This window comes from Salvia hispanica, chromosome 4 (genome assembly GCF_023119035.1).
Source record: "Salvia hispanica cultivar TCC Black 2014 chromosome 4, UniMelb_Shisp_WGS_1.0, whole genome shotgun sequence".
NCBI classification, from domain to species: Eukaryota; Viridiplantae; Streptophyta; class Magnoliopsida; order Lamiales; family Lamiaceae; genus Salvia; species Salvia hispanica.
Window position 1 is genome coordinate 53,149,901 of NC_062968.1, and position 19,407 is coordinate 53,169,307.

Consider the following 19,407-nt stretch of genomic DNA (forward strand, 5'->3'; position numbering starts at 1 on the left):
ATTCAATAATTTTTCAGAAGTGATGTTACCTTTGTCTGCAAATTGATAATATAATTTAATACTCTACCAATAGACTTAGTCCACATATAAATTCAAATTCGTTGCTAACAAAATTGACTAGTTATCTGATTTGCATATTTTAGGCTGAGAATTCGTTTTTCGGATCGATTTTTAGCCAAATTGAATTATCCGATAAATCAAATCCAAAAAATTGAAATCCGAATTATAAAAGTCGATTCTAGTCGAAAAATCCTAAAAAATGAAAATCAAATTATAAAATCGAACCCAAAAAACTGTAACTACACAATAAATCCAAAAACTCAAAAAAAAAAAATTCAAAAAATTAATTTTCTATAATTGACGCAAAAATTATATCTTATCAACCAATTAACATATAAAAAAAATCTACAATCCTATAAAATATAAAGTTTATTACTTACATTGTAGTAATATATGATATAAAAAATACGAATTAAAAAAAAACAAAATTAGCCAAAAGTTTAAATCGAATCGAACTGAAAAACCAAACTAAATTTTAAATTTCAGGTTTGATTCTTATTGGATTTTGGTTATTTTGCCCCTCCCCTAGCACATTCTTTGTGTAGAAATTAATTAGTGCTAAATAAATATCCCATTTTAAATTGATATAATAAATAAAGAAAAATAAGTAAAAAAACAAGAATATGGATCAATGAAGGCCCGACGGATTTTAGATCCGGCCCGATGGTGTATGGAAATTGCCAACTCTTACTTGCAATGCAGGCCAAGCTGACAAGAATGCATTACAAAAAACATTAATCTAATATTCAAAACATTAATTTATTACTCAAGAAATGGTCACAACACATTCAATCTATGTCTACAACCAAAATAATTCCCAATATTAAACATGTCTTATTTTACTGTTACAAACAATTTCAACATCTCACTGCATTCCAAAATTTGGTGATCTTTCACATTCGTTTCTTCATCAGTGATGGCAATAGTTCTTTCAGTGCTTCGAAAACGTAGCAAGCACGTCGAAATAGTTGGGGAAGGTCTTACGGGTGCACCCGGGGTCCTTGATGGTCACTGGAACCTCGGCACATGCAGCCAGAGAGAAGGCCATCGCCATCCTATGGTCGTCATACGTGTCAATCTCCGTCACATTCAGTTTCTCCGGTGGGGTGATCACGCAGTAATCCGGCCCTTCCTCAACCGTTGCTCCCAGCTGAAACATAGGTACAAGTAGAACGATGATCACACGAGAGATATCCACAGATGGAGGAAACGCGCGTAAAATGCAACATACCTTCCTAAGCTCTGTGCAAATGGCAATCATTCTTTCGGTTTCTTTAACCCTCCAGCTGGCCACTGCAAACAAATGGGAGATAACGGGTCAGTTTTCGCAGACGAGATAAGTAGCATTGAAAGCAGAAGATTCTGAGCAAAAGTTGATCAAAGGCAGTGAGAATAGATGCTCCTGGCTTAGGCCCATTGATTGGAGATAGGATAAGATTTTGGTAAAGGATCAAAGGTAAAGAGTATTAAGATTCTTTAAATCATCATCCACATTGCTTTCGTTTTCATTTATAACTACGGAAGCAGATAGCGACATTTTAGCTGACTTGTGTCAACTACTTCATTTATTATTCACTAACGAAGAGAAACATATGATCGTGTTATAAGAGGCAGCCGTACCATCTCTTATAGCAGTGGGTCCATCTGCAAAAAGTGCCACCACAGCGAGAGTCATGGCCACATCGGGCATTTTGTTCATGTTTATGTCAACGGGTCGCAAATGTTTCCTTCCAAATGCATCACGAGGAGGTCCCTTAACAGTCACACTGTTCTCGGTCCAGGTCACCTCAGCACCCATTTTTTCAAGAACCTCGGCAAATTTAACATCACCCTTCAAAATGAAATATATGAGCAGAAGATATTAGAAATCCCGTCATCTGAAAGGATCAGAAAGATCACAACATCAAATGAAGCCGAAATACCTGCAAACTGCTCGTTCCACACCCTTCAACAGTAACAGTTCCACCAGTAACAGCTGCACCGGCCAAGAAGTAACTTGCGCTTGAGGCATCACCTTCCACATAGGCTTTCCCAGGAGACCTGATAATTGCATCAAGTTCAAGTTAAAGCTTCAACAAATCGAATTCCTCAAACCTGCTTACATATCAGTGTGGAGGAACTTACTTGTACTTTTGACCTCCTCGGACAAAGAACCGGTCCCAGCTGTCACTGTGCTCTACTGAGACACCAAAGCGTTCCATCAATTTAAGTGTCATCTCCACATAAGGCACGGAAATGAGTTTGTCAATTATTTCAATCTCAACGTCTCCTAAAGCTAGGGGTGCAGCCATGAGCAGAGCAGTCAGGTATTGGCTGCTTATGGATCCAGATAGCTTCACCTGCAGACATAAGGCAAGAACAGAGAGAAGATAAATAATAGATTCTCAGTGACGTTCTAATATATAAGTGTTGTTTTGTTTCCATTTCCAAATTGGGACGAAAAAATTCAGAGCGAGGAAGAAGTTCATTCAGTACTCTTATCCAGATAAGGTGGCACCGAAATAAACACTCACGATAGCATGTTCTGTTGTTTGAATGTATTCATCTATTCAGTTCACATATGATAAGATAAGGGATAAGGCAGAAGAAAACAATCTCCCAAGTCTAATTTATTAGCAGAAAAGCCGAATATTTCATCCTAGATGAAAGAAACCAACATGGTAGGTATCAGTTTGAAGCATTGGGTACGACGTTACTGTATGTATCAGTCTGAGTAATTTCCAAAAAAATGGCAGAATTAAATTTCAAGTGAGAGGAAGACCCACCTTCCCACCAGGAAGACCTCCTTTTCCAACAACACGAACAGGGGGACAATCAGTGCCCAGGAAACAATCAACTTCAGCACCGAGCTGCTTAAGTCCAGTGACTAAATCACCAATAGGTCTCTCTCTCATGCGAGGGACTCCATCAAGCACATAGCTGAAAACCATGACAAAGTATAAATTCCAGACAGTAAGAAATCAATCAAGATTACTGACAAATAAATCAATCAAGATTATTTAATTATATTAAGTGCCCCTTGCAGCTACAATTATCCAAAACTCAAATAGAATCACACTAAAAATTCTCAAGGATCAGGCATAAATGTAAATAATACACTGGTGGAAAGTGTGTAAATAATATACCTTGCATTCCCACCAGCAGCAACAACTGCAGCAGTCAATGGGCGCATTGCTGTTCCTGCATTTCCTAAGAAAAGTTGAATTTCTTCCTTGGCTTCTTTAGAAGCTGGAAATAGGCCACCAGAGCCTCCCACAACTGCGCGTTGATTAGCTTTGTCTTCTTCGACATCTAACCCAAGAGTCCTCAAGGCACCAAGCATATAATGAATATCATCACTGCTTAGCAAGTTGTCCACAACAGTCGTTCCCTAGAAAACATGTAAGGGTTATTTCAGGAACATAGTTAAAAGTAGACATAGACCAAAGAACTAGTAGATAACTGTGGAGCACATTCAACATCCACCAGAAGTTTATTGCATCTTGTGACTGGCTAACTTATAAATTTACACAAGGAAAGATAAAAATATGCATGAAATAATCTGTGAAAAGAGATTAGGGACTCCTAACGTATTTCTAGCACTAATCAAATGAAAATTTGAGGCGGCGTGAAAGGTTCAAAATATGATACTATACATAAAAGAAGAGAAAAATTATGTGATCATAACTTTTCTTCTCATACTCTCAATCTTCAGCTACAGATGGACAAGTGTTTCAAACATGTAATCCTAGATCAAATAAAGAAAGATATCTGACAAGTGTTGGACATAGATTCTCCAACTGCTCAACAACTAAGTACATGCTACAAAGTAAAACTACACGCTCAATCAATACGACATATTTCATGTCAGATAAGAATCCATCTTCTCCAAGCCAACTACATAGACAAAGGGAGAGATGTCTAGGAAGCTCCACTAGATGGAAATACTAACCACAAGTAAGTGAGCCATTAACTGCCATATTGCATGGAAATAGGTCTACGACAGCAAGTAAAGAAATGCTCTGTGTAAAAGATACTATCACACATATTTTTGGCCTAGGAAAAAAAAAACTAAATCAATTTGATTATCTCAGTCAAATTCAGCTTTAATACAAGTGTACAGAACACAAACATAAGCATTGCATTTATACTTTATAACAAAGAAAATGAACCCTGAAACATGCATTTAAGCAATTAAAAAATATACTATTTCAGCATTGCAAATCGATAAGCAAAATGTAAGTTCTACCTCAGACAGAGCAGCAAGAAGCAAAATTCGGTTGGAGAGTGATTTAGAGCCCGGCAACTTAACAGTACCCGAGATTTCTCTGATGGGTTGGAGCACGATCTCCGGCACCGTCGAGGGCTTCTCCGTCGTCGCGACCGAGGCCACAACTCTCAATTGATTCGTCTTTTTAACCGTCAAGATCGAACTTTTACCCAATCCCCACGATCTTTTCGACGAATTGTTCAAACTCTTGGAGGCGAAAAACAAGGAGGACGAAGTTGAAGCCGGGGATTTAGCATTAGGGGTTGTGAATTTGGGCGAGGCGAGATTGTGCGCCATTTTCGCGACGTGAGCCATTAATTAAGAGCTGGTGTTTATCAGCAAATTGAGATATGTAATTGATGATTATAGATGAGAAATGAGTATTGAGGGATGGAGAATTGTTTGTAGTTGTGAAATGGGGGGTTAGGTTGAAGTAGAAGGAGGTTGGCGAGTTAGAATTTGGTCAGCATCGGTAACGATCAATTTCGCTTCACCAACCACTTCGAAATTTGGTGTGTTTCACTTTTTTCTTATTTTGCCATCATTTTATTCTTTACATTCGTCATAAATTCGTTTTTATCTTCAATTCCATTAAATAAAGAGAAGAACAGTGTCTCGTAGAGCAAAATGTTTGTTGACATTTTACTCCTCTTTTACTTTTTTAATTATGTAAATATTTAAATTGTTATATACTATCATAAGAATATTGATAAAGAGAAGACAATTTGAAGGGAAAATGATTTAAACTGACAAAATATGGTAAAATGTATATCCTCATCAGAACGTCAAATAGTAAGAAAATGAGGTATACTACAATAAAAATTAGTCATTTCTTGTCGATGCTTATTATTCGATATACATACTAGGCATATAATATACTAGTGAATAAATGTAGATATTTGCTTCATTAGGCTGTAAAATACACCATTATTATTATTCTAGTAGTATAAGTTAAAGGGTACTTTGCATAATAAAATTAAAATTTATACTACTAAGACTAAGATTTGGTAGGAAAATATTGTTACATCAGATAAATATAAATGGAAAATAGCTTTCTGGGTTGGTAATGGGTATAGTGCCTGAGGCTGTGCCTTGTTGGCACAAAACATAAGTGGTCGCGAGCATTAACATTATACTGTAATTGATAGAACTGTATCCACCAAACACAATCACCAACCACTAGATTGGTATGGTTGGTGAGCTCATTTTATATTGGAGTACTACTATATGTCATAGATCTGGAAAGGGCCAGATTGGGTCTCTCATTCTTGCATTGAATCAAATAAAATATCATTTCATTTCATTACAATAGTCATAAATATGTTCTTGTGCATGCTACATGCGTCCAATGTCAGTCCTGGTAAATTTATCAACTTCACCACGTGTTAAATGCACAATCTTCTTTAAAAGATTCAAATAGCATGAAAATATATTGAAACAAATCTAACTTAGCATACATTTATAGATAAAGTATTGCTCATACCACTTATTGAGAGAGAGAATATGCTGAAGGCTTATGCTAAGTGATGATGATGGTCCCACCACATAATTGAATACCTACCCTTCAACATCTAAAGGGAAAAGAGTCCAAAAATAATAAAAGCAAACAAGTTAACATATTGCTGTTAATCACTGGTATGAAAAGCCAAAATTGAAACAATGTGGATAGCCCAATCCTAGAGCTCACACCACTTATCTTTGATCTACCACACAATACTTGATGCCATCACCATTTATGGCCTCATTTTTCCTCAGTAGATGAGGATAGAACAGGTCACTTTCTATGAATTCAATGGCTTCAATCCATTATTTATAACCATCAAATTCAGAGGTGATAATAAAATGGTGATGGTTTTACTGGTTTGGGGAACAAGAGCCTTTTGATTGCTGATAAACAATTAAGGTACAAAATCAAGAAATGTTCGAGTTTACATATTCAAGAGAATTCTTGTGCCCAATATATATAACTCGATCACATTTTAGACTACAAAAGCTCAATCTTGATGGAACAAAAAACGAAAACAAGAGAATTGTGTATTCTTTATTAGGAATTCTCAGCTCTGCTGCTCCAAATCGAGCCCCTTTTCTCTTTATGTGCTTCAATCAAACCACAAACGACATCCGAATGGAAAGAAGAAAGCTTAGATCAACGCTTTGGCTGCGGCTACAACAGCTTCTGCTGTGATGCCGAACTCCTTGTATATCTTCCCAGCAGGTGCACTAGCCCCAAACCGATCAATTCCAATAGACTTTCCACTGGAGCCAACAATCTTGCCCCACCCGAACGTTGACCCAGCCTCAATGCTAACCCTAGCAGTCACTGCGGCAGGCAGCACGCTTTCCTTGTACTCAGCAGATTGCTCGTCAAAGAGCTCCCAAGAAACGAAGGAGACGACTCTCACTGCCTTGCCTTCCTTTCTGAGCTCATCAGCAGCCTTGGCTGCGATTTCCAGCTCTGAGCCGGTTCCAATCAGAATGACATCGGGCTTGTTGCCAGACGAGTTGTCTGAGATGGTGTATCCTCCCTTTTCCACTCCCTCAATTGAGGTGCCTGGGAGCTGGGGGAGCTTCTGGCGAGAAAGGGCCAGAACAGAGGGTCTCTTCCTGTTGACAACGGCCACCTTGTAGGCTCCTGCTGTCTCGTTGCCATCAGCTGGACGGAACATCAGAATGTTGGGCATGGCACGGAAGCTTGCCAAATGCTCAATTGGCTGATGGGTGGGTCCATCTTCGCCCAGCCCGATAGAATCGTGGGTCATGACGTAGATGACTCCAGCTTCAGACAAGGCAGAGATCCTCATGGATGCTCTCATGTAATCAGTGAACACAAAGAAAGTTGCACAGTAGGGGATGAAACCCGGGCTGTGAAGGGCAATTCCGTTGCAGATGGCTCCCATAGCATGTTCACGGACACCAAACCTCACGTTACGCTCTTCTGGTGTGTTCTTCTGGAAGTCTCCAAACATTTTAAGAAGGGTCATGTTGGACGAGGCGAGATCAGCACTGCCACCAATCAGACCAGGGAGAACCTTTGCAAGAGCATTGAGATTTGTCTGAGACAGATTTCTTGTGGCATCACCTGGGCTCTCGGGAGTGTATGTCTGAAACAAGCAGCGTTTAAACGTCAGAAATCAACAAGGAAAAATATATACTCCACTTGATAGCGAAGAGCAGGGTTTGCCTCACTACCCTTAAAGAGTACTGATGCTGCTATCAGCCTATCTATTCAAAATGTAACACTTGATCTTCTCAATAACTTGATTACCAATTAATAGCAATAATATTGGTAAATATAACTTACAGGAAGAGCCTTCTCCCAGCCAGCTGGCAAGGCACCGGTGATGATAGATTTCAGCTCAGCTGATTCCTCTGGGTACTTCTTCTCATATTCGGCAAACTTGGCATTCCATTCAGCTTCAAGAGCAGCTCCTTCGGGAGTGTGTCGGCTCCAATGACTGATACGAAGAATATTAAAATTAAATAGGCGTTCATCTGCCAAGATACATAATAAACCTCAACCTGAGAAGTAAGGCGACACATCCTTACCTTTTCACATCTTCGGGCACATGGAACGGCTCATATGGCCATCCGAGATTCTGTCTGGTGGCCTCGACTTCCTTAGCACCCAATGCACTTCCATGGACACTGTACGAATTGGCTTTGTTGGGGGAGCCAAAGCCAATGGTTGTGGTAACCTTCTCGAACAAAAACAAGAGTCAACATTAATAACTCTTTTGTGAATAAAGAATGCTACATGGATATTTCTAATCGCCACTTTCACCGTCCCATTGAAAAATATCTTACCTTAATCAGAGTGGGTTTGTCCGTCACAGACTTGGCTTCCTTGATGGCAGCACGGATTTCATCATATCCGGTGTTACCATTCTTCACCCAGATTATATGCCAGCCAAGACCCTCAAAGCGAGTGTCAACGCTCTCAGTGAAAGCAATCTCAGTGTCACCATCAATAGAGATGTGATTGTCGTCATAGAAAGCAATCAACTTCCCAAGCCCCCAGTGACCAGCAAGGGAGGCGGCTTCATTCGAGATACCCTCCATTTGACAACCATCACCAAGGATACAATATCTGAGTTCAATCCAAATCCACAAATAATCAATAAGGGATATAATCCTCGACCAAAGAACGAACCACGCAAAAAGATGAGAAGAAATAGCTCATTACGTGTAGTGATCAACTATCTCGCTATCCGGCTTGTTGTATCGTGCAGCCAAGTGCTTCTCTGCAAGTGCCAGACCAACAGCATTGGCAATACCTTGACCAAGTGGCCCTGCACATATGTGTAAGAAAACAGCCGTCAGATTCACAGAACAAAGTTCAGTTGTTTGCTACCATATGAGAAGAAATTCATGTATTTGGGTCCGAACCAGTGGTGACTTCAACACCGGGTGTCTCAAAGTTCTCAGGGTGACCAGGTGTCCTGCTTTCCCATTGCCTGAAATTCTTCAAATCGTCTTCCTGAAACGTGCATAAGAATACACAAATGTTCATGAAACTAATGAAATAAGTATCAAACATAACAACCTTTGGCAATTTAAATGATTAGCTTCATACACCAAAAGGGAACAAGAACAAGCATTCTTTAACAATCCAAAACTAATTCATCATTGACCCACAACAGTAAATCAAGATAACAGTCAGTTGACCTCGAGAAACAACTCGAAATTATCCCAATTTTTCCAGACTCTCAGATCCATAATTCAAAATCACATCTTCAAACCAAAATAACTAGAATTCCAACAACAGAAAACAGATGGAATATGAAGCATTTGGTGATCAAAACGAGTGGTAAATGGAATAATCACAAGCAAAGAGATTCTACCTGGACGGCATCGTAACCGGCGAGGTGAAGAAGGGCGTACTGCAGCATGCATCCGTGGCCGGCGGAGAGAACGAAGCGGTCGCGGTTGAACCAGTAAGGGTTCTTGGGGTTGTACCTCATCACCTCATCGTACAATATGTGGCCCATCGGAGCGCATCCCATCGGCAAACCGGGGTGGCCGGAATTGGCCTTCTCCACGGCGTCGATTGAGAGGAAGCGGATGGTGTTGACGGACTTCTCCACGAGCTCGGTGTCGGTGGTCTTCTCGAGGGTCTCCACGGCGGCGGAGGCGATCACCGGGTGGCGGACCACGGCGGCGGAGCGGCGGCGGGAGAGGGAGGCGGCGGCGGCGGCGGAGGAGGAGATGGATTTGAGGCCGGAGAAGGAGGGGATGGAGGCGGGGTGGAGCTGCTGGGAGGAGCCATGGCGGGGGATGGAGGAGCGGGAGAGGATGGCTTGAGAGAGAGTGAGAGAGGAGGAGGAAGCCATGGCTCAGTGGTGGTGCTTGCTTTGTGTTTGTCGAAATGAGTGAGAGAGGATTGGTGAAGATAGATAAAAGGAGAAATATGAGGTGTGAGGGAGTTTTCTATGGTTTTTTCGGTTGCTGGATAAGAAATTTGCTAAAATCTTTTTATTATTTGTGTATCATATTTCACGTCTATCACATATTTTAATTTTATATACATAATACTACTATTATTGAGATCGATTTTATTTTAGTAGTAGTATGGTTTTATTTAAATTAAGTGTGAATTTAGACAGTACAATTATGATTTATCAGCACAACCTATGTTTATAGCTAAGCACCAGTAGGAATAATTGATTTACATTAAAACATAGAGAATACTCCTACTAATTAATTTCAATGAGCTATATAACTATATAGGAGAATTTGTCATGTAGTGAATGTTTACATGTGCAAATGGGGAAATATTGCATATTGGTTTGTAAGAAATGAGTAATAGATTTTTAGCTTACAATACTAGTATAAGAAAATGATACGGAGTATATTTGTTCTCTAATTAATAGGTACAAATTTCTAAAATAAAACAATAACATAATGCATGTTCTCCAAAAAAATACAAAAAAAGGGAGGAAGAATATTATAAGCATAAAGCAAAGATCTCTTCATGCTTTGTAGGGTTAGAATTAATATAAATTACTTGTAGGCTGTAGTATTGCTTTAACGAGGCATTAATCTTTGAATTTTTTAAAGGGATTAATTTTTAAATGATGATTACCCTTCAACCAATCTTGAAATACTGGGTCGAATCTAGTGCGCGCTTTAGTTAAAAATAGTACTCCTATAGCTTTAAACAGCAATAAAATCCATGGAATGGTATAAGTACTATTTACTTTTATATGTTTAGAAATAAGTATATTTTTTACATGATCAATCTTGTGGAGTTTGCGTTGTTCATTAGGTAACTAGGAATGCTAAAATAATGGTTATAATAGTTCAGCACATCCAACTGCAAAAGGTATAGATTTAGCAAATTACTTTTTAATAAATTTAATTAGAAGTCAACTATACGATAAGTTAGTAATCTCGTAGATTCTTAGGCATGAATAATAGTATAACAGAAATAAATAATGATCGCACGGTGGAACAGACCGCTGTTTTACGGCATATCCTACTTATTAAACCGCATGAATTGAAGTATTGAAACTCTTGCACATTGTATCTCAAAAAGGAAATTTTATTGTACAATTAGATATAAAATCTTATACTATAACATAATTTAGATTGACCTTGATGGTTGGTGTTAATAACTAGTACTATATCGTGAGTTTAGGAGAGAGGCGTCGGCTTTTGAAATGGGATAATTTGCTAAAAGTAGATAGGTAGACTGGTCTTGCAAATTATTTTAAGGATGAAAAGATTGATGGCTGAATGGAAAGTAATACTATAGTCTAAGTTCAAAATAAAATTAGTCAAAAATCTGTAGGTGATCAAACTTTCTTTGTTCTATATTTACTCATTTTTTATTCATCAACCAACACACTATGTAATTGAATTGCGGTTCATATCAGAGGTAGGTGCAACCTAACTTCTAATAGCAGCAGCAAGCCAGCAATACTAGCATTTTTTCTTTTACTTAAATTAATGGCTGGTCAAAAAAGCCATTTTCTTTGAAAAAATGACAGTTGAGTTTTATTACACAATTGTAAGTTCTACATGAAGATTAGACGAGGAGGTAAAGGGTTCAACTCCCACCAACACCTCCAGGTCGACTTTACGTGCGTGCTTATGACAGCGACCCCGGACATCCCAAGACAAAAAAAATCCGGACAAAAACCTAGATCCACCATCACTGTGACTAAACTGGTTTAACCATCATGAACCAAAAACTAGACTACCCAAAAAGTCTTGAACCCAAATAACAAGCAGCGAAGCAAGTAATGAGGATGGACTTTATGCATTACCATAACAAAGCATGCGGAAAAATGGAAGTTCAATGATGCTTAGCTTAGCAGGCTGTTTATTGATTACCACATCCAAGAAAACAGAACCTCTACAGTTTTATTCTCTGACCAAAAGCTACATCAGTTTCACTCTTTTACAGTTTGAAGTTGAGTTTCGGATACCTCGTCCTGTTACAGTGTAAGGAGATGAAGCTGATGGTAAAGAAGGTGATTTATCAATAAATGCGTGCCTCTCATTGCCATTCCAGTACAGTATAATCCGGTTTGTAGCAGCATGTGCCCAGCTGTCGCCTGTTGACCGGGGTTTATGGGTTAGAAGATTGTATATCTGCAGTTTTCAGTTCTAATTCTACTTATTTTAATTAGAAATAGCCACACGGAATGAAGACGCTATAAGTAGCAGAATGGGAAGTGTGAAAAGAAGAGAATAAAGTAAATTTATGGGTATTACCAAGAGCGAGAGTTAGCTGAAATGAGCCTTCCACGAACTTAGTGGTTACTTGATTTAATAGAACAACCTGCAGAAGTATGTGGCATAGGCTAAAAATGAGTGAAATTCTATTGGGGATCTTTGCATTGATAACAACCACACAGCAGAAACATAAAGGTGCTTGGATGAAACCAAATTGCAGAAGTCCTTACAGCTAAATTGAACTTCTTTGCAAGTTTCATCACTTTTAGTGCCATTCCACTGAGTAATCGAGTCCTGAGTGCCATATCCTCGAAATCTTGACGGAAGTGGAAAGTGATGCTGTCAACAATGACAACCTTAACCTGTGAAACAAGACTTAAAAGCTATAAAACCCATGCACCTCCAGATTAAGAGCCATTCAATTTCTTACACCTACATCTTTATGCTCAGAGAGAAACTTCTCCAAGTAATTTATCACAGCGATTTGCTCTGTGTAAGTGCATACACGGAAGTAGAATATATTATCAAGAAAAGACTTTGGCTGTTTATCTACTAAGCAGGCTTGAGAATCCCTTCGCAGCAAGGTGTTATATTCTAGCATGTCTTGAGCACATGCCTCCGCAATTTGTAGAACACGTTCCACCATAAAACTGCCTTCTGTATCTGAAAACAACCCAACACTAAGAGCTAAAAACTCAGGAGATAACAGTAGTAATACATTGAGAGCAATCAGCATATTATCCACAAGGTACCAATATAAACTGCTTTCCCTCCAAGGCCACCATACTCAGCTGGGATTTGGACATTCACTGCAAGCTGAATACTACATTTATCCATTACACATTGCACGAAAATGAAGTAATGGATACACAACTTGAGCAAAGAACTAAAGAAATAGTACATAGGTATAATTATCCTCACCCAAGTTGGGTTTTACCAATGCCCGGCACTCCACCTGATAAAGTCAAGACTATGATTATGGTAACAGAATAATGAGGGGGGAAATACTCAATATGTAAATTTAGCGGGTACGAGGTTTGTATGGCTGACTGACCAATCTCGGTAACTTCTTTACAATGTATTCCTCCACCTAAGATTTCATCCAAATTTGAGCAAGATGTGGTGATGCATTTGGAAGATTCCTCCTCATGCAGCATATCCCATGCCGTCTGTGCTCCTATACAGAATCAATGTGAAAACTTATATAATTCAAGGCTTCTTCAACTGCATAAGCAACAATAATGCTATGGCTGACTCCTCAAGGAGTAGAGAAGGAAAAAAGGAATACAACATTCTGCATCTCAAATGGAATATAACCATTTACAACTCTCAAGCAGTTATTTATGTTGCACCTAGAAAAGAAAACAGAAAGAGAAAATCCAAAAGGAATACTGTTCCTTCTCTTATTCCATATTAGTACTTCACAAGTGTAATATGCCAACATTACTCACAAATGATCATAATGCAAAAATGCAAATATATCAGCCTTGTATTAGCAGAACAAGAAAATGAATCTTCCAATAAAACAAGCCAATTCAGTAATTCAGGCTGGAAACTAATTTTACCATTCACAATAGCACGACTTCCGGTCTCAATTTTGTCTTGCCCACTCCTTCCAGATGCTACTTTCAAAATCTCCACCGCCTCATTTTCCGAAATCTTCAACTCTGTTCAATTACATACAATACAGTTGAAGTTAGTGACAACAGACAAGCACTCAGAAAGCATCACTGAAACGGAAATTCAAGTAAAAAAATAGTAACACAGTAGAATCGCGAAAACCTAGGGCTAAACGGGAAGGAGACAGGGAGGAGAGAGAGGAGAGAGAAGAGTAGCCGGCCGATATCAACTTTCCCCGGTGCGTTGGAGAAATTGGGAGACTCGAAACGTCCATTCTAAGAATCAGTGTGTGTTTCTGGTGTGGTTTCGCGCGCTTCGTTTTGCCCAATTTTGGTGACGGGCCTATCACTTGCAGACGGGCTGCAATAATTGGCTACGGCCCAGTAAATTGAGCCTAATATTTTAGTATACTGGATTATTTTACAATTTAGAATAATTATCAGCATTGATAAACTTCACTAGGCTAGTAACAAAAAATAGTGAATTGGGAAACACTAAATGTTCAAGATGCTCTACAATAGCAAATACTCCTTCCTTCCGATGTCCTTATTCTTTTTCAGCATGTAATATTAGTATTCTTATTTTTAAAAGAGGTTAATAGTCATTTATGTCATATAGTTTGGTCAAATTCTGAATTGTTGAATGAACTTTGAAATTGGAACATTAAATAATGAAATTTCAATTTTACTCAATTATCTCATCCATCCATGCGTAAAGTTTCATATTTTAACTCTTTCATTAAAATAAGTATTTTTTATTCCTTTTTTTTCATTTCTCTTTAATTTTATTGAAATACGTTGTTTTGAATATCGTTAAAAGATGAAATTTTGTTTATGGATGAGACAATTGAGAAAAATTGAAATTTCGTGATTTAATATTCTGATTTCGAAGCTCATGGGACAAACTTGAATTTGACCAAACTTTGTGATTTAAATGAATTATCCCTTCATTTGAACATATCAAAAAGAAAAGTTATTTATTTTTGATGGGACGAAAGAGACTATCATACTTACTCCCTATTTTGCTACTAGAAACCATCAATATCATAATCTGCATGATAATGTTCGGTATCAAGCAAGTTGATCCTAAAAAAAACTATGATCAAACAGCTCTATGGACTATGAGAAATGATGTGTTGATCTCATAATTAAGTCAATATGCTGCAGCTAATCCTTTCTTACTTTTCCCCCAATTCTCACACTCTCTTTTCCCTTAGAAACCTTTCAAAACTTCTTTTACTTTCATGAATGACCAGACCATTAATAGTGCTTACATAAGCTCATTATTATGATAGTGTTGGATAGATAGTTGGAATAGCAACAAACATGTTAGTACATCAGTAAAAGACATGAACAACATCTCCCACAACACCAACATGACATGACTATGTTTCATTATGTGTTCTACTTCAAAACAAGCTTCACATCGAGTATCATTATCAACAGAGCATTCAAGCTCCAAAAAAACAATGAATGAGAAAGAAAATCAACAATATTTCAGTGCCTCTGCTAAAGAAAACTTAGACATGAAGATGTGTCATAATCACAGTCATCATGGATTCATGCAAGACATACTATGTTAAAATATATGCAATAAAAGGTAAAAGTATTCCACGCCTGTTGCTACCAAAATAATACAACCACCAAATACACCAAGGGGAGCACTGTGGTTCCCACAAATCAATAGCAACACAAGCAAAGGGGGGAAATAAAATAGAGTTGAATTAAATAGTTCAATGAACCACGCATGCTATAGCTTGTACTCATTAATTTATACCACAACTTGGCTAAGGACTTAGCCATTGTGCCCGAACCTTCTACCATCACGCCGACAATATAAAAAAGAAACGATTTTAATTGTTCATTTCAAAAGATCACCAAACCCATAAAGCATTATTTGGTCGTTTTCCACAAAGAGAAAAAGGGAAAACGCATCTGTCGCATCGCAGTGTCTTAGTAGTACGTCATGAGTTTTAATGTAAAATTAATAAGATACGAGAGAAAAAAACAACTAGAATAATCTTAGTTGAATGTGGATAAATATGACATAAAAAAGAAGCAAAGTAAGAGAATAAAAAAGAAGCAAAGTAAGAGAGTGGGAAAATGGCAAGTAGAACACTTTTTGTGAGGGAAAAAAGACACTATTAATTGTGCATCTTATTCAAATGTAAATAATAAGTATGCATCTCAATATTTTGATACAATTATGTTATCAAGTTATTATAATTGAATTGATAAGAAACACATTGATCGAGCATCATTATGTTTTAATCAATTTTGCAAGCAAGCAAAATCTAATTGATAAATGAAATTAAGTTATGACGAAAGATAATGCTTTTACCTCCTTTTCTTCTTTTTCAAATTAAAAATTTGAATGATGAAAAATGCAGTTTGTCAAGCAGCCATAATATTTCTTCTTCTGTCTTCACACATTCTCGAGTATAATTCATTTCATTGCCATGTTTGTTTGTCGTTTCCATGTTTTCCACGTTAATAAATACAAAACACAATGATTGAGAAAATCTCTTTTGAGCCGATCTCTTTTTCCACTTTACAAATCTTTGATCTCTCGCATGTTGTTGAAGAAGGTGTAAGAGGCATGATTGAAGGTTTTGCACTCCCTGTTCAATCCCTTACCAACACAACTAAAGGCCGCGCCTTTCTGTCTCTACATACTTTACGTCGTTGTTCTTCGAGAAACAAAACAGAGGAATGTCAATTCAGCCCGAATATAGAAAGAGCGGTAAAATGAATAAGGGTTGTGGTTTGAAAATTTCTAACCCGAAAAAATAAATCCAGTCCCAACTAATACGAAATGAATAGCCCATGAGACCGACCATGTATCTTATTCTTACAGCTGCGCCTGTGTTAAAATGAATCATTAGCAATCATCATGAATGACGGAGGAAAATGTGGGATAGCTATAAGTTTTGTGGTTGAATTCAAACCAATATCATCGATGGCATGTCAAGAACATATAAGTAGTCAAAATTATTTAATTTTTGTATATCAAGCTGAAGCTGAAAAGGAGATTTAAGTATGAACTAGGTGGACCTAATGTGCCCCCTAGTGGTGATTTAATAATGCAGCAGGTGATCATAAAAGTACAATAGTCTAGCTAGATGGAGGCTTTCTTCTAGCTTTCAATGATTAGCATACTTAGGAAAAGGCCTTATCTTAATCTTTGTTATGATATTGTTTCATCAGTAGTATTTGTGTGACTATTTCTGGCTTTTTTCACGGAATTGTTTAGTCATTTTCTTGGACCGACCACTGAGTTAAATAACTGTTCATTAGAGTCATTGTAACTATCTGTTTTTTAATATATAGGACTAGCATCTGTCATGGTGAGTTTATCCAGAAAAAAAAACTTGTTAGAGTTGAGATTTTACCTTCTCTAGACTCAGATCTCATTAAGCTTGATCTACGGCATGCAGGAACGAGGGACGGGGCTTCTCGATGAATGCACGAAAGATGGGACACTCGACATGTACGGGGAGCCAGCAGCAAGAGACAGAACAGGTGGATGGAGAGCAGGATCTCTGGTTCTTGGTACATTCACTGACCAACTCTGATATAATCCATATTAATTTTCCTGAATGACATCAATGTAGCAATAGATAAGATGGCATCATTTTCTACATCCAAATCAAACTTGATTGCTGTTGCAGAATATAAAACGACATAATCCCATTTTTATTAGATATATTGTCGCTAAAAACCAAAGTGTTTTTGACTGACCAGCATTGTTGTTTCAGTAAGTGAAGGACTTGCTGCTCTTGCGTTTACTGGAATAGAAGTAAACATGGTGCTTTTCTCCAAATCCGTGTTGAGGCAGACGAACGCGGATGCAGCGAAAACATTCAGTACATGGATGGGAACTCTCAACATCTGCACTCTGCTGGGGGCTTTTCTCAGTGACTCATACTTGGGAAGATATCTAACTTGTGTTGTATTTCAAGCTGTCTTAGTCATTGTAAGCCACTCTCGTTGTTCTTTGCTTTGGATGAGCTTTTCTCCACATCAAACCCTTTTTACTGATTTTGAGCTGGCATTTCTTTGATAGGGATTAGTGATACTGTCTCTGTCAACTCAAGAGTTTATGCTTGAACCAAAGGGTTGTGGAAAGATTGGAGATGTATGCCACCAACCATCACCAGCTAAAGTTGCTTGCTTCTACATATCTATATACTTGCTAGCTTTGGGGAGTGGGGCTATAGAACCGGCAATGGCCACACTGGGTGCAGATCAGTTCGACGAGGAAGATGCAGAAGAGAACAAATCGAAAACGGCATTCTTCAGTTACTATTATGTAGCTCTTAATCTTGGATCATTAATTGCGGAGACAGTTTTGGTGTACATAGAAAATCTAGGGCGATGGGTGCTGGCCTTTTGGATCTCAACCTCTTGTGGCTTGTTGGCTTTGGCTTTCCTGCTGAGTGGGACGTCTCGGTACAGACACATGAAGCCGCCCTCTGGTAACCCCATCTCCAGATTCTCTCAGGTGATCTCTGCATCTGTAAGAAAGTTAAAGCTCGGCGTGTCCTCAAATGGAGAAGATAGGCTCTATGAAGTTCGAGACAAGGATGACAAGGAATTTGGTCGGAGAATATCACATACCGATGATTTCAAGTAAGTCTCTATCACAGCTGTTCGTCTGAATCGAGAACCTCGGAATACTGATATTTGCAGTGCAACAGGTTTCTTGACAGGGCGGCGGTTATGACTGAATCAGACGAGATATTTCTAAATAAGGGGCAAACTCCAAATCCATGGCATCTTTGTACAGTAACACAAGTTGAGGAAGTGAAATGTGTGCTGAGATTGCTTCCAATATGGTTCTGCACAATAGTAGCATCTGTAGTATTTGTGCAGGTCCTCTCTCTCTTTGTGGAGCAGGGAGCATCCATGAACACGGTGATAAACAGCTTCCACGTCCCCCCAGCCAGCATGACTTGCTTCGACATCATAAGCACTTCAACTTTCATCATCTGCTATGAGAGGTTGCTTGTACCATTATACACCAGACTGACCAAGAGAAAGCTTAAGACTCCAAGTGAGCTGCAGAGGATGGGAATCGGGATGGTGATATCAATTGTTGCCATGATCATTGCAGGCCTGGTCGAGCAATGGAGACTCAAGTATGCAGACGAAGGCGAAACGAGTTCTCTCAGTATTTTCTGGCAAATCCCACAGTATGTGCTTGTGGGAGTTTCCGAAGCCTTCATCTACGTCGCTCAATGGGAATTCTTCACATCGCAGATACCTGACAGATTGAAGAGCTTGGGGCTGGGATTATCAATGTCTTCATCAGCTCTCGGTAGCTATCTCTGCACCATAATTGTGACAGTGGTTATGAAAACTACAGCAAAGCATGGGAAACCCGGTTGGATACCTCCAAATCTGAACCAAGGCCACATGGACAGGTTTTTCTTCTTGTCAGCTGCTCTCATCACTTTCAATCTCGCACTCTTCATCACCTGCGCAAGCCGGTTTAAGTGCATCAAACTAGAGAAACGACATGAAGGGAAGGAAGCGCCGGCTGCTCTGCCTTGACCTCTGCTGTTATGCCTTGACATGATGAAGACGACGACTCACCTTACCTTTATCTGTAGCATCTGCACTAGGAAAACATGAAGAAAAGCAAGAACTGTAGAAGGGTAAACGTGTAGTCTATGCTATAGAGGATGTAAGGTTTCTGGAAATAAACAAGAATCTTAACACCACAGTTACTCAAAATATGATGAAGTAAAATCATGTGAACAAATCACCAGTGTTTCAATTCAATAACATGGAAAC

General features: G+C 38.6%; 4 protein-coding genes across 5 annotated transcripts; 1 reads left to right on the top strand and 3 right to left on the bottom strand.

Moving 5' to 3' along the window:
* Positions 1 to 800: 800 nt before the first annotated feature.
* On the bottom strand, positions 801 to 4,792 carry LOC125222869 (3-phosphoshikimate 1-carboxyvinyltransferase 2). Of its 2 annotated transcripts, XM_048125716.1 has the most exons (8): positions 4,289 to 4,783; positions 3,186 to 3,430; positions 2,826 to 2,979; positions 2,185 to 2,399; positions 1,983 to 2,100; positions 1,681 to 1,891; positions 1,292 to 1,353; positions 801 to 1,210 (listed from the first exon to the last, which is right to left on the bottom strand). In XM_048125716.1, the coding sequence occupies exons 1-8, from the start codon at positions 4,622 to 4,624 to the stop codon at positions 992 to 994; spliced, it is 1,560 nt and encodes a 519-aa protein (XP_047981673.1). In that variant the 5' UTR covers positions 4,625 to 4,783; the 3' UTR covers positions 801 to 991. The 2 variants fall into 2 exon arrangements, with proteins under 2 accessions (XP_047981673.1, XP_047981672.1); XM_048125715.1 differs by having other exon boundaries at positions 801 to 1,353; positions 4,289 to 4,792.
* A 1,378-nt stretch (positions 4,793 to 6,170) lies between these two features.
* Positions 6,171 to 9,699, bottom strand: LOC125219445 (transketolase, chloroplastic). Its single transcript, XM_048121420.1, has 7 exons — positions 9,151 to 9,699; positions 8,696 to 8,786; positions 8,493 to 8,598; positions 8,114 to 8,396; positions 7,856 to 8,004; positions 7,611 to 7,764; positions 6,171 to 7,410 (listed from the first exon to the last, which is right to left on the bottom strand). The coding sequence occupies exons 1-7, from the start codon at positions 9,637 to 9,639 to the stop codon at positions 6,451 to 6,453; spliced, it is 2,232 nt and encodes a 743-aa protein (XP_047977377.1). The 5' UTR covers positions 9,640 to 9,699; the 3' UTR covers positions 6,171 to 6,450.
* A 1,890-nt stretch (positions 9,700 to 11,589) lies between these two features.
* On the bottom strand, positions 11,590 to 13,937 carry LOC125223565 (DNA repair protein RAD51 homolog 3). Its single transcript, XM_048126766.1, has 9 exons — positions 13,772 to 13,937; positions 13,555 to 13,656; positions 13,044 to 13,166; positions 12,911 to 12,944; positions 12,742 to 12,812; positions 12,426 to 12,652; positions 12,220 to 12,351; positions 12,029 to 12,095; positions 11,590 to 11,868 (listed from the first exon to the last, which is right to left on the bottom strand). The coding sequence occupies exons 1-9, from the start codon at positions 13,881 to 13,883 to the stop codon at positions 11,693 to 11,695; spliced, it is 1,044 nt and encodes a 347-aa protein (XP_047982723.1). The 5' UTR covers positions 13,884 to 13,937; the 3' UTR covers positions 11,590 to 11,692.
* A 3,043-nt stretch (positions 13,938 to 16,980) lies between these two features.
* LOC125222024 (protein NRT1/ PTR FAMILY 7.3-like) lies at positions 16,981 to 19,334 on the top strand. Its single transcript, XM_048124408.1, has 4 exons — positions 16,981 to 17,160; positions 17,367 to 17,584; positions 17,675 to 18,240; positions 18,309 to 19,334. The coding sequence occupies exons 1-4, from the start codon at positions 17,040 to 17,042 to the stop codon at positions 19,162 to 19,164; spliced, it is 1,761 nt and encodes a 586-aa protein (XP_047980365.1). The 5' UTR covers positions 16,981 to 17,039; the 3' UTR covers positions 19,165 to 19,334.
* The last annotated feature ends 73 nt before the right edge of the window (positions 19,335 to 19,407 follow it).